The sequence below is a fragment of the Podarcis filfolensis genome (assembly GCF_964270895.1).
Source record: "Podarcis filfolensis genome assembly, chromosome: 3".
NCBI classification, from domain to species: domain Eukaryota; kingdom Metazoa; phylum Chordata; class Lepidosauria; order Squamata; family Lacertidae; genus Podarcis; species Podarcis filfolensis.
This window is the reverse complement of record NC_139606.1, coordinates 59,651,943-59,667,504: the sequence shown is the minus strand read 5'-3', so window position 1 is coordinate 59,667,504 and position 15,562 is coordinate 59,651,943. Positions and strand designations below refer to the sequence as shown.

At 41.3% G+C, this 15,562-nt stretch overlaps 1 protein-coding gene and 1 long non-coding RNA gene across 2 annotated transcripts in view; one reads left to right on the top strand and one right to left on the bottom strand.

Moving 5' to 3' along the window:
- LOC310760040 overlaps window positions 1–15,562 on the bottom strand; it is a 592,410-nt gene that overhangs the window by 213,563 nt on the left and 363,285 nt on the right. The window lies entirely within an intron of this gene.
- Window positions 1–15,562, top strand: part of LOC310759012 (uncharacterized protein) — a gene marked incomplete at its 5' end in the record, with an annotated part of 137,849 nt that overhangs the window by 92,888 nt on the left and 29,399 nt on the right. Inside the window, 4 exons of the mRNA XM_083605773.1 lie at window positions 4,859–4,975; window positions 7,474–7,528; window positions 9,368–9,529; window positions 11,531–11,627. Coding sequence (XP_083461899.1) covers window positions 4,859–4,975; window positions 7,474–7,528; window positions 9,368–9,529; window positions 11,531–11,627 — 431 coding nt within the window. The remainder of the gene's footprint in view (window positions 1–4,858; window positions 4,976–7,473; window positions 7,529–9,367; window positions 9,530–11,530; window positions 11,628–15,562) is intronic.

The following is a 15,562-nucleotide window of genomic DNA, read 5'->3' as shown; positions in this document are numbered from 1 at the left end:
AAAATGCATTTTATCAGGGGAATTTGCTTTGCAAAAATGTTGATATTGGGATAAATTCACACATGGTGGCGGATTTTTGTGAGGTTTTCTTTATTAAACACATCACAAAGTGCTGTGGAATGTGGAGAACTGAGCCTGGAGAGTTACTAACACAATGGTAGCCTATCATTCGAGTGCTTCTGCTGTTGCATGTACATCTGGGGCTGGCCCTGATGGCAATTCCTTCTCTGAATTCCCAGCCCCATTTCTTGAAGAAGGGGAGTCTAATCATAGGGTTATGAGACAGCCCATTGTTTTAGGAGTTGGCAACCCACTTGGCTTTCTACCCATGTTTTACGACTGTAGTTACCTTGGATACTCATGACTCCTGGATGGGAGAAGGCTGCTGCGTTGAGTTCCATAATGGAAGAAAGATGGAATATGAATACACTAAAATGAACAGATAAAAACGAACAAGAAAGGGCATATAAATCAGAGATTTCAAAGGTTCTTGGACACGATTCACTGTATTTCAGAGCGTTAGATTTCTGGCAAATGTATTTCCCCACATTACTTCCCGTAACCTGGAACTGATCCCAAGAGTTAAACAGGACCCGTTTGTGATGTACGGGCACACTTTATTTGAGATGCTATGTGATGCTAGGGATAGCAGTGTTGACCTTGTCAGAATCTCTCCACAGTTAAAATGAAAACATGAACCCGTCTCAAACGGAAAACAATAAAGGTCATTTTGTCTTCTGGAAATGTTTTGCAGTAGCTGTAATCTTTTGTTGCCATTGACAGAAAATAAGCAGCTAACTGGTAAACAATAATGCTTTCAATTAGTCATTATGATCATTCTCTGGGAGTGCTAATGTCATTTTGCTACAGAAAAAGAACATTAAGTGCCAGCAATGATCAGTTTATCCCAGCTTATTCTTCCAGTAAAGCTCTTTAATGCAGGAGTTTTATTTCTTCTTATTCCTTTTGCATTTGTACTGTGCGTAGGCCTTAAGTCTTCCAAATCCTTTGGATGATCACATGGATTTACAAAGAATGGAAATCTAACACATGCTGAAGATCTTTTTTTCTAATACTTAAAATGACTAACTAATGGTGCTGTGTGTGTATTTAATGGAAGTATTTGTTTTGCATGAAAACTGAAGGTAATATTGGAAAAAAATGGTGCGTGCATTTTGCTGTGAAATAGTTACTTTTGTGCTTAATGTTAGGCTGACTGCCATGTGTGCAAACTTCCAGAGTCCACCCAGAGGACTTCACTATATAGGCAGAATATCAATGCAATAAATAAATACATGGTGTACAGTAGCAGATGGCATGGTGGAGCAGCAATGCTCACCTGGCCTCTGGTTTGTTGAGTTACTGCTGCTTATTAGGTCAGTGGGGGATGCAATGGTGGGGTTTGTTGTTGTTGTTGTTTAGTCGTTTAGTCGTGTCCGACTCTTCGTGACCCCATGGACTCCTGTCTTCAATGGTGGGGTTAATGCAGTGCAAATGCCCTGGTTGAGCCAATCTAATGGTCCCACCAGTGCAACTGCATCACACCAACATCACTGCATCTCCCCCTCTACTTCCCCATCAGTAGCAGCAATGTGACCTCCGTTTTTGATACTACTAACAAATGCACTTCTTATACCAAATAATCACTACAATTCCCACCTTTGCCCCAACTTAGAAGAGGTAGGGACCATATTTAGGTGGCCCAGATATACCAAGCTCACTTAAGCAGATACATCAGAGCGTCTTTGTATAGCCTAGTTGCTGACCGTACGCATTTGTTGAGCAGATCTGCAGCAGAAGCCTACTTCACTGTGCAGATTGACTGCTCATCTGGGACCCAATGAATGGGCCAGATTTGTCTTTTGATAATGATTATGCGGCTGGGCATCTCAATAAAGCAGGTACAACAAAACAATTTCTTTTTTCATAAATGTATGGAGAGTGGTTGGCAGGGGGGCAGAAAATGCAGAACAAAACTTTGGATACCACTAGCCTTATAGTAGCTGCCATCACCACCAAGGTTGAGAGAGCATAACCCTCATGAAGGCAAAGGGAGGGGGAGATGATGATTATGGGGACAGTGTACTAGATTATTCAGCAGGGTGACTTAAGGACATGGCATCTGCTTTCCTTGTGAATGTTCTGGCTAGAACTGAATCCCTTTATTAATGTATTTTGAAAGCTTATAGACTAAAATTTCCTGTGATCCTCCTCACATTAAGGCATTTGTCCCGCACACAAGGAACTACCTAATCTTTACAGATGCTCCATTGTAAGCCTTTGCACCATATCCCTACGGCTGTCCTGTTTCACATAATGCTCTAATTGAAAGGCACGATTTCAAAACCTCTTGATGAGATCATGATGCATGTTTTTAAAAAACTGTGTTAATAAAACAAAGAAAGTCTGAGAGGCGCGGGTAGGATGATTTTGCTGCTTGTTTGGATTACAGAAGGGATTTTCAAAATACTTCGACACTGACCTCACTGCAGAAAAGCATCCTTGCAGTAGAATACCACTTTAAGTCTCGTTCGAGAATAGCCATAGTCTTCTTATTGTTTGTGTCCCATCTTTCACCCTCAGTCTCACCCACTCCTCATTTTTGGCCAAGGGCTGAGATAAAGGTTTGTGCATGTGTAGCTAGACTGCATAATGGCCACTTTATTCAATGGTAGATCAAGCCTGCAGAGGGAAACAATAGGTGTGGGAGCTGACCGCAAACCAGGAAAATCCCCCAGCTATAAGGGTGTCATGGAACCATAGAATTGTAGAGTTGCAAGGGAACAGCAGAGTCACCTAATCTAACCCACTGCAATGCAGGAATCTTTTTCCCAACATGGGGCTTGAACCTGTGACAACTGAAATTAAGGTTCTCATGCTGTGCCTGCTGAGCTATCTATACTTTGTAGTCCAATCCCTGCCAGGTCAGAGGCAGTGAATCTGCATATCCAGATTATTCAGCCACACTCTGAACTTGAGTAAGGAGACATCCTGCATCACCACCCCACAGGACTCCCAAACTCCAGACTGATGATGCAACTTTGCATCAGAGGTGGTCCTGTCTTGTCCCTGGCCCTACAGCCCTGAGCTGTAGGCTTCAGAAGCCTTCAATCACCCTCAAAGGAGCCTAAGTGTGTGGGGGGGGGTCACCAAGCTCCCCTATTGGGTTCCCCTTCCTGAACCTTCCTGCCAAAGTGACCAAGTCAGCCTCTCAGCCAATCAACAATTAAGAGCCAGATAACCACAGCTTCCCACCCGGACGTATGGCAGCTAGAGTATTTTTTAAATAACCCCCCCCCAAAGACATTAATTTATGGGAGATGTTCCCCCCCCCCGCCAAAAAAGCCCCTCAACAACTTAACCTCCCGCCGCCAAAAAAAGGTTGACATCTTTGTCCAGATTTTCACTTTGGGGAATTTGGCAACCCTAATATACTCACGGTATGGAGCAGGCTGGGGAAGCCCTTTGCATGCAAGATATGTGCTCAATCATGGAGCTCTGGCCCCTCCCCTGCATTCCTTTATCTGCATAGCCACACCCTCTTTTTCATTTCTTGGATTGTGTACACAGCATACATAAAGCATCCTCCCCAAAAAGAATCCTGGGAACTGTAGTTTATTGAGAGTGCTGGTAATTGTAGCTCTGTGGGAGGTTAACTATATTTCCCAGGATTATTGGGGGTTGTGGGAATGAGCGTTAAAGTATGCATGCAGCCCTAGTCACATCAGTCTGGGAAACCCAGGGATACACCTTCTATATATTATTATTTTCTTCAGCAGCTCTTGCCATTTTTCAGTGTTTTCTCCTGCTTTGTTGTTTGATTCCAGTGCCTTCTCAAGAGACATCTGTTCACACTGACTTTTCCTCTTTCTCTATACTTTCTTTCTTTTCCTCCTTAATGTATTGTGTAAAGTGTTGTAGACTGCAAGCTTGTAAGCAGGGCCTGCTTTCATTTTTAATTTTTGTTAGCAAATGCTAATAATGATGATGAGATGATAAGAGAAGAGATAAGAGAAGATGATGATGATAAGAGAAATGTGGTAGCCTTTGTTGTTTTCCCAGACTTTTCCTAAAGGATTTCAACCAACTGTTTTATCTTACAAAGCTTCTCCCCATCACTGGGGATTTTCAAGGAATGAGTCAACATTGGAAAGAGCCTGTTTATGTGTGACTTAGAACAGATTGACTTCATACAAGACCTTACGTTTGGTGTATTTGACCTCAAATTCTTTTTGCCCCCGAATAACAATGCATCTTAGCTGCAGTTTTTTAAGATACATTGTCCAATTTTGGCAAATGAACACAGGAACTTATTCTGAGATAACAGTAGACACTTTGAATGTTTTGGTTCTTCTTAAAGACCAACATTTTCTCTGACTTAAGGGAACTAGTAGCAAGGAAAATTGCCCCTTGACAGCCAGAATCCCATTTTTTACATTCAAATTTTATTGAAACTTTCCGCTTTTTTGACAAAAGGGTACCCAACTCCCCATACTTCTCCCAAAACCCCAGTAAATAGCTAATTTTTAATATGTGTTTCTAATAAAAAGGGGGGGAGGATTATGTGCAATACCCTTTTAAGGTTACCACCTGCTTCTGTTCATTTATCTTATTTCAAAAATACTGTATTGCCCCACTATCCACTTTAGGTACAGACTGAGAATAGTGCTTCTTTCAAATTATGTCATCAACCTTCAGTGAGGCTTATGAAATATCCTGATATCCTAAATTCCCCCAGAACTCCATAATATGTTGTCATTCTTCTAATGGAATAATGTGTGAAGTGTGTCTCTCAAAACCCCACTTATGACTCACTTTCCCCCAATATGTGGGTGTTGTTCTTGTTGTGTTGCCACAGGCCACATATCAAGAGAGGCTTTTGGAGGAAGAGCCAGAGTAACAGAGTTATGATGGAAGAAACACAAAGAGTCAGGCCAGCCATTCTGGATTTTTTAACCAAGTACTGCATCATTAAGTAAGTCTAATCCACTGTTGGTTATAAATAGACACTTGTGCTTATCACATTCACTCACTGGGAAAGAATGTAAACCAGTCTAAGAATGAAACACTGCCTGAATAATATTAGCAACTTCATGGTCGAAAGACACGTACTCGTATACTTCCCCCTTCCTTAGCCGAGTGGAATGACGTGACGGTTTATATACAAAAAGAGTTGAAGGAAGGTTGTGTCATTAGAAAATATGTGCTGAAATAAGGTCTTTTCCTTCTCGTTGGCCTTTAAAGGAATTTGGGTAGCCAGAAAATGAAACACAGTGAGTAACAATGTGTTTAAAGACCTAAGGCCATCTTGGTCAAAGCATAAGACGGAAGGCTTTCAACTGACACAGAGAAAGTGGGGAAGCCCCATGCCTGCTCAAAAGTAGAGGTGGGAGAGAAATTTGATTCAGTTCACACTTAGAAGTGAACCCACTTAATTCATACTTTCTGAAACAATGCGCAAACTATTCTACATAGCTGCCCTTCAAAATTCACGCTTCTTTTGTGCCACAGAACTTCCCCTCCCTTTCATTTCCCCTTGTGCACCCACAAATCTACTCGGGGGGTGGGTAGAGGGAAAACCCGGAACAGATTTGGAGGGGCATGTGGGAAAGGAAGTTCCGTTGTGCAAGCAAAAGCCGTCTTGTGGATGAGACAAATTCACTGGGTACAACCAGCACTTTTTTTCTGACCAGAAGTGCTGGTATGTAGAACCAGCACCTTTTTCTTGGAATGATTTTCAACATCAACTTTGAAATTAAAACTTTTTAATTAACAGTTGATCACAAATCAAATGGAGAAAGGGGGAGAGGTGCAGGGAGAATGGAAAGGTGGGAGAGGCCTTTTACAATTTAGCAAACTATATTCACTGGAAGCTCATTTTATTTTTACAAAACACAGCACTGGATGACATCCAGAAGCTCTACCAGTTGTATCAGTGATGTGAAACATGGACAAAACAGGAAGTGTCAGAGCAAGTCCAGAGCAGCTGATGGAGCTTGTAAGGCCCTCCACCTCTCCCACCTAAGCAAAGCCATGTGTGCTACTTTGCTAACCAACGCCCTAGCATAGGGAAAGTAATAAAAATGCAGAAAACATATATATTTTCAGACAGGTACGTTTTTTTCCAAATAAATGTAACTGCAGACAAGGATCCCAATGCTAAGGTTCAGTGTTCTCGTGTGACCAGACTGTCCTGCATCAAAGATTCAGAGCTACGCCCCAAACTAATACACCCTTCCCTTTGCGCTTGGAAGCTGCCGCCTTTGATCTCTTGTTACAGTTCAAACCACAGGCAGGTTCCAATTTCCCTTTCTTCACATTTTAAATGTCTCAGACCCAATGTCAGCAAGTTCTCATCCTCCCCTGCACCTGGGTAAAGTCCAGGCCAAAAAAGGCAGAGGGGACCTGCCAAAAGAGGGACCAAAAAAAAAAAAAAGAGTGTTCTTAGGCTGCCTTCTTATTTTGCTCCTTTTCTCTCGGATAAGAAAAATAGACCCTGGAGGAAAAGGTTGAGTAAAATAATACTGTCTAGGAATACTACTTACTCCTGCATTATTTCGCTATAACCTCAGCAGTTCCCGAAGATTAGTCAAATGCAGATGTTAAAACATGGAAAGTCTACAAATTGGTGGGTGAAGACAGATGTAAGATTAAAGAGCAGGCACAGCAGTTTCTTCACCCCTGGTGCAAGGCTGGCTTGGCAATTTGCATGACAGACATACCAGCAAGTTGAAAACTGGTTCAGCCATCCATCTTGCCTCTACCTTCATGTTTCAGGCAGACTTTTCACTCCCCAACTCCCATTTTAAAAAGGTTTGTGGCATGTTCTAGAGTATATATAGTAATTTGCCGGCTTATTTTAAAACCTGCAAATGTTGCAAAACTGCTCTAAGGTTAAGATATGGTGCTCAAAAGAAGTTACAGTATCTACTGTAGTTTTTTGTTGTACCCACAATAACATAAAGAAAGGGTCTTCCCTGAAACAATGCCAGCGAGTTTCACAGTCCTAGTTTTGATTAGATATCCAAATGGCCCAAAGGTCAGGTTGTGTTTTGCCCGTGGTGCAAGGATGGTGAGCCTGTGGCTCTTCATAGGTTGTTGGGTTATCATTGGCCATGTTGGCTGGGACTCATGAGGCTTGGAGGTCAACAACATCTGCAAAGCCTCAGGTTCCCTGCCCTGGCATGAGGTCAGAAATATATGCTAGCATATATCTCTGCTTATTTACACACCAGCCTCTGCAGTGAGTATTGCCATTCTACCAGCCCCATGTCAAGAAGAGCTGGACATGTGTGTACATAACTCAGCAGCTGAATGTGTGTTGTGTTTGAGATGACATGTTGTGATATTAAAACATGATGATGATAAAATAAGAACACAGCAGTTCAATCTGTTGTGGCTGTTTTACACAGGAATGTGATATGAAGTAACTTTGCTTTCCTGTTTTTTAACATCATTTTTTTCCTTTCAAAGTCCAGAACGCTTATCATTTTACGAAAGAATTTTCCTAAAGTACTGCAGTCATGAGGTAAGACACATAGGAAGACCAAAGGTAACTTAATTTGTGTTCTCTACAAATAGTTCAGCCTCTACCAAATATTTTTCTCTTTTAAGCCATGGTTAGAGTACAGTGGTACCTCGGGTTACAGACGCTTCAGGTTATAGACTCCACTAACCCAGAAATATTACCTTGGGTTAAAAACCTTGCTTCAGGATGAGAACAGAAATCGCATAGCAGCGGCATGGCAGCAGTGGGAGGCCCCATTAGCTAAAGTGGTGCTTCAGGTTAAGAACAGTTTCAGGTTAAGAACGGACCTCCAGAACAAATTAAGTTCTTAACCCAAGGTACCACTGTACTGTGTTAGGACTGGGACCAATTCCATTTCCGAGTCAGCCATAAAGCTCACTTGGTGACCTTGAAGCAGTCATCATACCTTAACTACTCAGAGGGTCTTTGTGGTGATAAAATGTGGGGTGGGATGAGAAATCGTGTATGCTGCAGAGTTAAATTGAGTGTAGGATCCTTACTTATCATGGTGCAACAGGTTATATATGATTTTTTCTTATGAAAGAAAGGAGAAATAGTTGCTAACAATACACGGGACAACAGAAACGTTTGGTGACCTTGAGGTTGTGTACTAATTTCCATTCCCCTTTTTATCTTGCCCGCTTTGCCACAATCTTACCCTCTGTTTTGATATTCTGACAATCAGAAACTACAACCTTTCCAGTCTCTCCTAATTTTGACTGGAGCCATAGCAACTGTGACAAACATAGTCCGCTAATAACACAGAAGATAAGGACTTACATCCTGTACAAGTTTGGAACTTCATCATCCAAAGTGTATCTCTTAGCTTTTATATTTTTCTTTTCAGTGCCACAGAATAGTTTATTTCTCACTCCTTTTGTCCATTTCCCTGAGAATGGTAAAAACCTCATTGCTTTATCTATTCTGACAGCTCTTTCCTTACCATTCTATTTTTGTTGTCTTTAGGCTAAAAACACATATCCCTCTCACTCACACACACTGGCTATGTTTTTTTTTAATTATAAAAAATGTATCAGATTTTCTCCAGAAATGGTAAATGAAGATGAAATTGGGAAGGTAGGGGGGTGAGGAATGCAGGCTGGCAATCTGATGGCAATGACATTGTGTAGACACAGCAAAACAAAAACTAAAAAAATCTTGCATGTATGAGAAGGGCCAGTTCCAGTCTGGAAGCACTTTCTGTCACACTCTCTGCCTCTTAGGGCAAGTTATTATATTTATTTTTGTAATGAAACCGCCCTAAGACATTTTAATGTAATGTAATGGAGTCTCCACCTCCATCGTTCTGCCCGGACACTGAGGTCCAGCGCTGAGGGCCTTCTGGCGGTTCCTTCGCTGCAAGAAGCCAAGTTACAGGGAACCAGGCAGAGGGCCTTCTCAGTAGTGGCACCCGCCCTGTGGAATGCCCTCCCACCAGATGTCAAAGAGAAAAACAACTACCAAACTTTTGGAAGACATCTGAAGGCAGCCCTGCTTAGGGAAGCTTTTAATGTTTAATAGGTTATTGTGTTTTGGTGTTCTGTTGGAGGCCGCCCAGAGTGGCTGGAGAAACCCAGCCAGATGGGTGGGGTACAAATAATTTATTATTATTATTATTATTAACTGCCATTGCTACACTGAAGAAAGATGTTTCAACACGTTCGTTTGATGTGAAACTTTCAGACCCTTTCGCATTTGCATACTAGGGCTCCCCCTCTGTGTCACTCCCACTTTCAGAGCAAATGTTCACCAGCTCAGAGTGCGCACCATGGCACACTTGGAGCTCAAAGTGCTTGCATTTTAAAAGTATAACAGTTATTTCTTTGTACTTTTTTTAAGGACCCTGATGAAGAACCTAGAGACCAGGAATCTACTGATATGCCAAATGCAAATTTCAGTCAGGTGCCTGGTGGCTTTGATCACGTAGAAGAAATCCTTATACAGAAAAAAGCAAAGGAAAACATTGACATTGAGAAAAAGATCCAAATGATTCTTGAAAGTGTGAGTGGAGATTTGTAGCTGTTGCGATCAATCTGCATTCCATTAATGCTAATCATGAAATTTCACTCAGGTGCATATATCTCTGTAGAGGTAAATGGCGAGCCTGACATCCCCAAAGCTCCCAAACTCAAAGTTCATAATTTTATTTGATTTGTTGTATTCTGCGCCACTTTTCATTCAAATGAATCTCAAAGCGGCTCCAAACAATGAATAACAATAACATAATAGAACATCACAAATACAACATAAATCATGTAAAGTAATTAACAAATATAATTAACATTTATAAATCTATAAAACATTATTAACAAAACAGCAGCTTAAAAAATCCACACATGACAATTATATTGAGTTCTCTGCATTTCTATACCAGTCTACTTTTTTTTAAAGCCCTGATGAAAATTTGTTAGCTTTTTAGTTCAAATTTCTCCCAATTTATACTTTTTTGCCTAATATACACTTATTTACAAAGCAATTTGCTTAACATCACACATTTTTTCATTTATTTGCATTAATGGATGCATTTATATTCTGACCTGCATTTTTATGTGTATTACTTGCCTGGAGATCTGCACTGCAAAACTTGGAGAACTGTGAATTTCAAAAGACAGCTGGTTTATGGTTTGCCAATTATTTTGGAAAGTGTGATAAATTTCGTATTTAAATAAAAAGCGAATTTATATTTCTTAGGAACCCTGAGCATTAAGCTCTGCTATTGCAGTGGCTTCCCTGAATCCCATTTAAAACAAAGGAGTGGTGAAATGCCATGTCACTAAAAGTCTCATCTAATCAATTTCCCAAGAAAAAAATTTAACATAACAAGATAATGTGCAGCCTTCTTAAGGTAATATAACTTGAGCATCTTGGGCTTGTCAATCAGAAGGGCGGTGGTTTGAATCCACACAACAGGGTGAGCTCCTGTTGCTGTCCCAGCTCCTGCCAACCTAGCAGTTTGAAAGCACACAAGTGCAAGTAGATAAATAGATACCGCCGTGGTGGGAAGGTAAATGGCATTTCCGTGTGCAAGAAGAGGTTTAGTCATGCTGGCCACATGACCCAGAAAACTGTCTATGGACAAACGCCAGCTCCCTCAGCCTGAGTAAAAACACCAGGCAGGCCCCACAAATAACCCAGAGATGCATTTTAAATAAAAGGGCATACTCTACTCATGTAAAAACATGCTGATTCCTGAACCGTCCGTGGGCCGGATTGAGAAGGCGATTGGGCCAGATCTGGCCCCCAGGCCTTAGTTTGCCTACCCATGATCCTAGCTAGGGTCAGGCTCAGGGCAAGATCTAGTCATTTGCATGACAGTGATTCAATTGCATAATGTTTAGATTATGAATGCAAAACTCTACAGTCACTTGGGGAAGAGACTTGGCTATTCAGAAGCTGATTTACTAAAAGAAAATAAACACACACACACACACACACACACACACTGATGCACATTTTGTGGTAACTTTAGATGAAAATTAGAGTAATCCAGCGTAACAATACCATCCTTTAGATGTTTGATAAAATGTATTCAATGGGACTTGTTCCCAGGCATGTGGTATTGGATTATAGTCCCCTCCTTCTTCAATTGCTTTTCTCCTCAAATGCCACTGAAACTTTTGGGAGCACCAGATCTTTAGCCCTCAGAATTTCTTTGATATTGTTTTTAATAAACAGATGGCCAAAAAGCAAAAAAGGCCTTTTTGATTTTTTAAAAGCCACTTACTAGAAGAATAACTTGGATCCAAGAATTCTGTGGTGATTGCATTTGCCTGGGTCCTTTTGATACAACAGCAGAAAAATGAAACACCAGCAGCTTTAAACAACACAGACACCCCAAGCTGTGTTCTGACATAATTACGGATGATAAGCCTTTAATTTCTTACCTCATGTTAACAGGAGAGAACAAATGTTAATGGCTGAACTTCTTTTCCCCTCTTCTCCCTTTAAAATCCCAAGGCGCTGTTCTTTTTTTTCCTTTCTCATTCTTTTTTTACCTCATAGGGATCTGTATCAGATCAACTGGAAAAAATGCAGTTTAAGATGAAGACACTTTTGGAAAGAAAAAAGGACATTGTGAACACAGTACAAGAACTTCAAGGCAAGATTATTTAAACAGTGAAGAAGCTCACTGAAAAACAGGAATAATGCTATGAAAAAGAGATTGTAATGGAAAAGAACAGAGTCTGTAGACACTTGAAGTGCAAAAAAAGGAAGAAGTTAGGTCTCTTTTTCACTTTGCACTGGTGATGTAGGTGTTGCTGCAACACAATCATTTCCATGTAATGTGTTAAAGCCTTAAATCACATAAGCGAAGCCACACTGCAGCTCTTTCCCATGCTGACATCCCTCTAGGAATAGGGACAGTGCTGCTATGCGGGGGAACTACAGTGTCGGCTTCTTCAATGTAGCCGGGGACTTTTTCTCTCCTGTTCTGTTTTTCCCTCCTGTGCAGAATGAAGTGGTAGATTGTGGGCACATTCACACCATATGTTTAAAGCACATTCAGCACACAGTTAAATGCATGACTTTTCTGGATTGTGGGTTCAGATTGGTGGCTTTTGTTTTTGAATGAAATGCTCCCTACGGGTACTAAATTAGTGCATCAGTGATATGATTATGCTAAAATTTCCTTTTGGTATGCTCTCACATACAGAGGATTTTGTGTGTTTACATGAGAGAGGGTTCAAGCACTGTTCTCATGTGCAGTCTGAAATGGTACATTCTGGAATTTGACCACCACAGTTTTCCTCTTTTCACTACAGTTTGTTTTGTATAATGGCTTACATTATATTAGGCATGATGCAAATGGGGCAAATGGAGGAGATGAAGGGAAGCAAATTCAGATAGCATAATGTTGGATAATGAAGGGATCCTTCCTTTCTCAGCTCTCCCTCTGATGCAGCTAGTGGAATGGCTGGTGACAGAATTTGTGTGAATGGCTCTGTGTCTCATTAAAGGCAATGGAAGGGGTCCAAGCCTGGTGCCAGGAATCAGCGGCCCGGAGGCTCTAAAGAGCTCCTTACTAGTCTAGCCTGGCCAAACCACCATTCACTGTCATGGCCCACAAGGCCCTCAGACATCTGTTTCTAGTGGTGGGCAGGTGATGGTGCCATTTTTGAATGGCAACAAAGCTCAGTGCCCATCCATGGTGGTGGCTCACATTTATCCACATTGCAATGCCGCAGTCTGTAGGTGTATAACATCTATCAAACCCAGCTGGGGAAACATTTTGGATAAATAAAGATGGCAGGTAGCCACCATAGATAGGAACCAAGCTTGGTTCCCATTCAAAAGTGAGACTGCCACCTGCCCAACCACTAACATGCTTCCAGGGGGCTGGCAGGGTGTTGTTGTTGCTGCTGCAGCAACAGAATAGAGAAAATACTGTGTAGTCATGACCATGAGAGTAGGGGGCCTAGTAGTAGCACTGTGCTGAGGGCATTCTGGAGGTCTAGTGCCAGCCCTGAATGATACTAACTGAAGCTCACTTAAGTCCTGCCAATGTCAAATTGTCAAATTGTCAGTGTCTTTCCAATGTCAAATTGTCCATGTCAGAGCTTCCATTTAGGTTAATGGGCCAGGTAAGCATGCACAGGAATACAGCCATAGCCAGAGCTCCACTTTTGCTGAATTGTGTGCTTGTTTCTTGGTAGATAAATTACACACTAGCCAATATATCACATGGATTCCCCACTCTTCTTCCCCATCCCCAAAATAAAACCTGGTTTGCAGCCTATCTTCAGGGACAGCCTCTAGTCAGTCAATACACTAGATAGATTAGATAGGCAGGCAGGTGTTACACAGAATGATGTACAATGACCACATTATAAGCTACAACTTGTCCACCTGCATTTGGCAAATAGAAATGTTAAATCCTTTGGGAAATGCCTGTTTGGGGAGTCCAGATAAACACCTCCTGTGAAATGCTAGGCATGCAGAGCTTTGGCTGTACTTTTGGTTCTGCGGTGGCTGAAATGCCTTTAGGAAAATACATATTAAAACCACCCTCTGTCTTCTTGGTCAGTTGTCAACATTTGTTGATTCATACAAAGCTGTTGCATGTTAGGGGTGTGACAAGTCTAATTAAGTAACTTTGTTGCAGCCTACTCCTCTGCCAAATTGAGTTGCTATTGTGTTTATCCTCCAGAATTCTGCCCCTGACTCCCAACAGGTTTCTGATAAAATCTGCCTCTCTGGTTGGATGCTTTGCCCCTTTGGTGCTCTTGATGCATCATCATTATCCGTTGCAGATTAAAACCAGGAGTCATGTGCATCCTCCTCCATTGGCTTTGCCAAGTGGTTTCATCACACAACATACCCCTTTTTCACAGCTGGTTCCATTCATAGTACTAAATTGAGTTTCCAAAGCACAGAGTCTGCATTTCTTCATAACTTAATTCTTGATTGCACAATCTGCTCATTATTCCACACTGTGAACGATTTCATGTTCATGTTCTGGAGCTCAGACACTGTGCTACTGAGGAATGGAAGAATGTGCGACTACCGCATGAGCTCATATTACTGTTGACCAAAAGATCACAGCTAGCCATGTTCTCCCAGAGATGCCCTTTTATTCTTCTCAAAAAAAAGTCGTCCTCCTCTGAGGCCACAATGGATGGTTGTAGCTCACCCAGCACAGCTCAGAGAAGCTGCCAAAGCTTGGGGACAAAAGACTTGTGTGATCCTTAAGCATGCCTGGCCAAGAGTTAGGAACTTCCTGAACCCAACTCAGTGAAAGCTTCAGTAAAGTCTTTTTGCATACTCACTGTAAGCTCCCAACTCCAGCTGGCTCGTGTGACCGATTCCACCCCAAGCCTTGCCTGCCTTCACGTGAACTAAAGGCAGACTTACAAAAAGCATATAAAGGCCACTGCCTAAGCTTTAGCTCAAGTGGCTGTGGGACCAAACAGGGTTTGGGATATTTTGCATTAACTGTTATTAGAATCCTTAGCTTGGAGGGCAAACAGAAAACACTTCCCTTTTGAAAAAAAATGGATTAGCTGCTGGGAAAAGGTTATGACGTTTTGACATGAAAATGAAACTCATCTGGCTTAATGCTGTTCTCTAATTTCAAACCCATATGGGGCTATTATGCACTTCTGAACATGGTATTCAAGAGAACTGACTTTCACATACATAATAAATGCAAAAAAATACAGTTTCAAAGCAATTTTTGTGCAAATGGATGGAATGTTTTCATGTCTACCTTCTTCTTTTTCAAAAAAGAAGAAGTTCCTCACTGAATAACTTACTCAAAATGAAGGAAGAAAGCCCTCACTTGAGTAAACAAGTTTCCTTTATGTTCAAACATACTTCATACTTGGTTATAAATGGTGAGGCAATCCTGGTGTTCTTAAAAATACATACAAGGCAATAATTTTGTGTGGGTCAAACTATATAATATGGGGAATATGTGACTGCATTTCAGGTTATCTGTTTTGTTTTGTTTTGTTTTGTTTTAAAATCCAAATGGCTGGTTTTTTAAAAAGCAGCTGTGAGGATCAGGATGATGGCAATGTTAATCAATGGGAGTTAATCAATGGCAGCTTCACTCTCTGAGTGTAAAGCAGTTCTGGAGGGCAATTTTGTGGGGGGCTGCAGTGCAGAACGGAAATGTTAATCACACACTCCATGTATCATCTAATTTGGCCCTTAGAATTGTCTGCCTAGCTGACTTTGACGTATCAAAATTTCTAATATGGTCTTTGAGAATATATAAGTCAAATTTCCAAAAATCTGAGAAAGCCTTATCTGATCAATATAACTAGTCATCCATACACAGTTGCTTACACTCTCCTTCCTGGGTTTGGTGGCAGTTAACATTCAAAATCTACCAGTGCCGGGGATTGCTTTCTTGCAAATTGCATACTGTACACCTCACAGTGTAGTCCTTAAGAACATACAAATTAATTGGCCACATTATTTACCACTCTTCTACAAACAACACTAAATCATTCTTGTTTCATGGGGTATGCCTCATGGAATATCCAAACAAACTGTGCCAATAGCTCTCATAATGTTATGCTGGCAGTT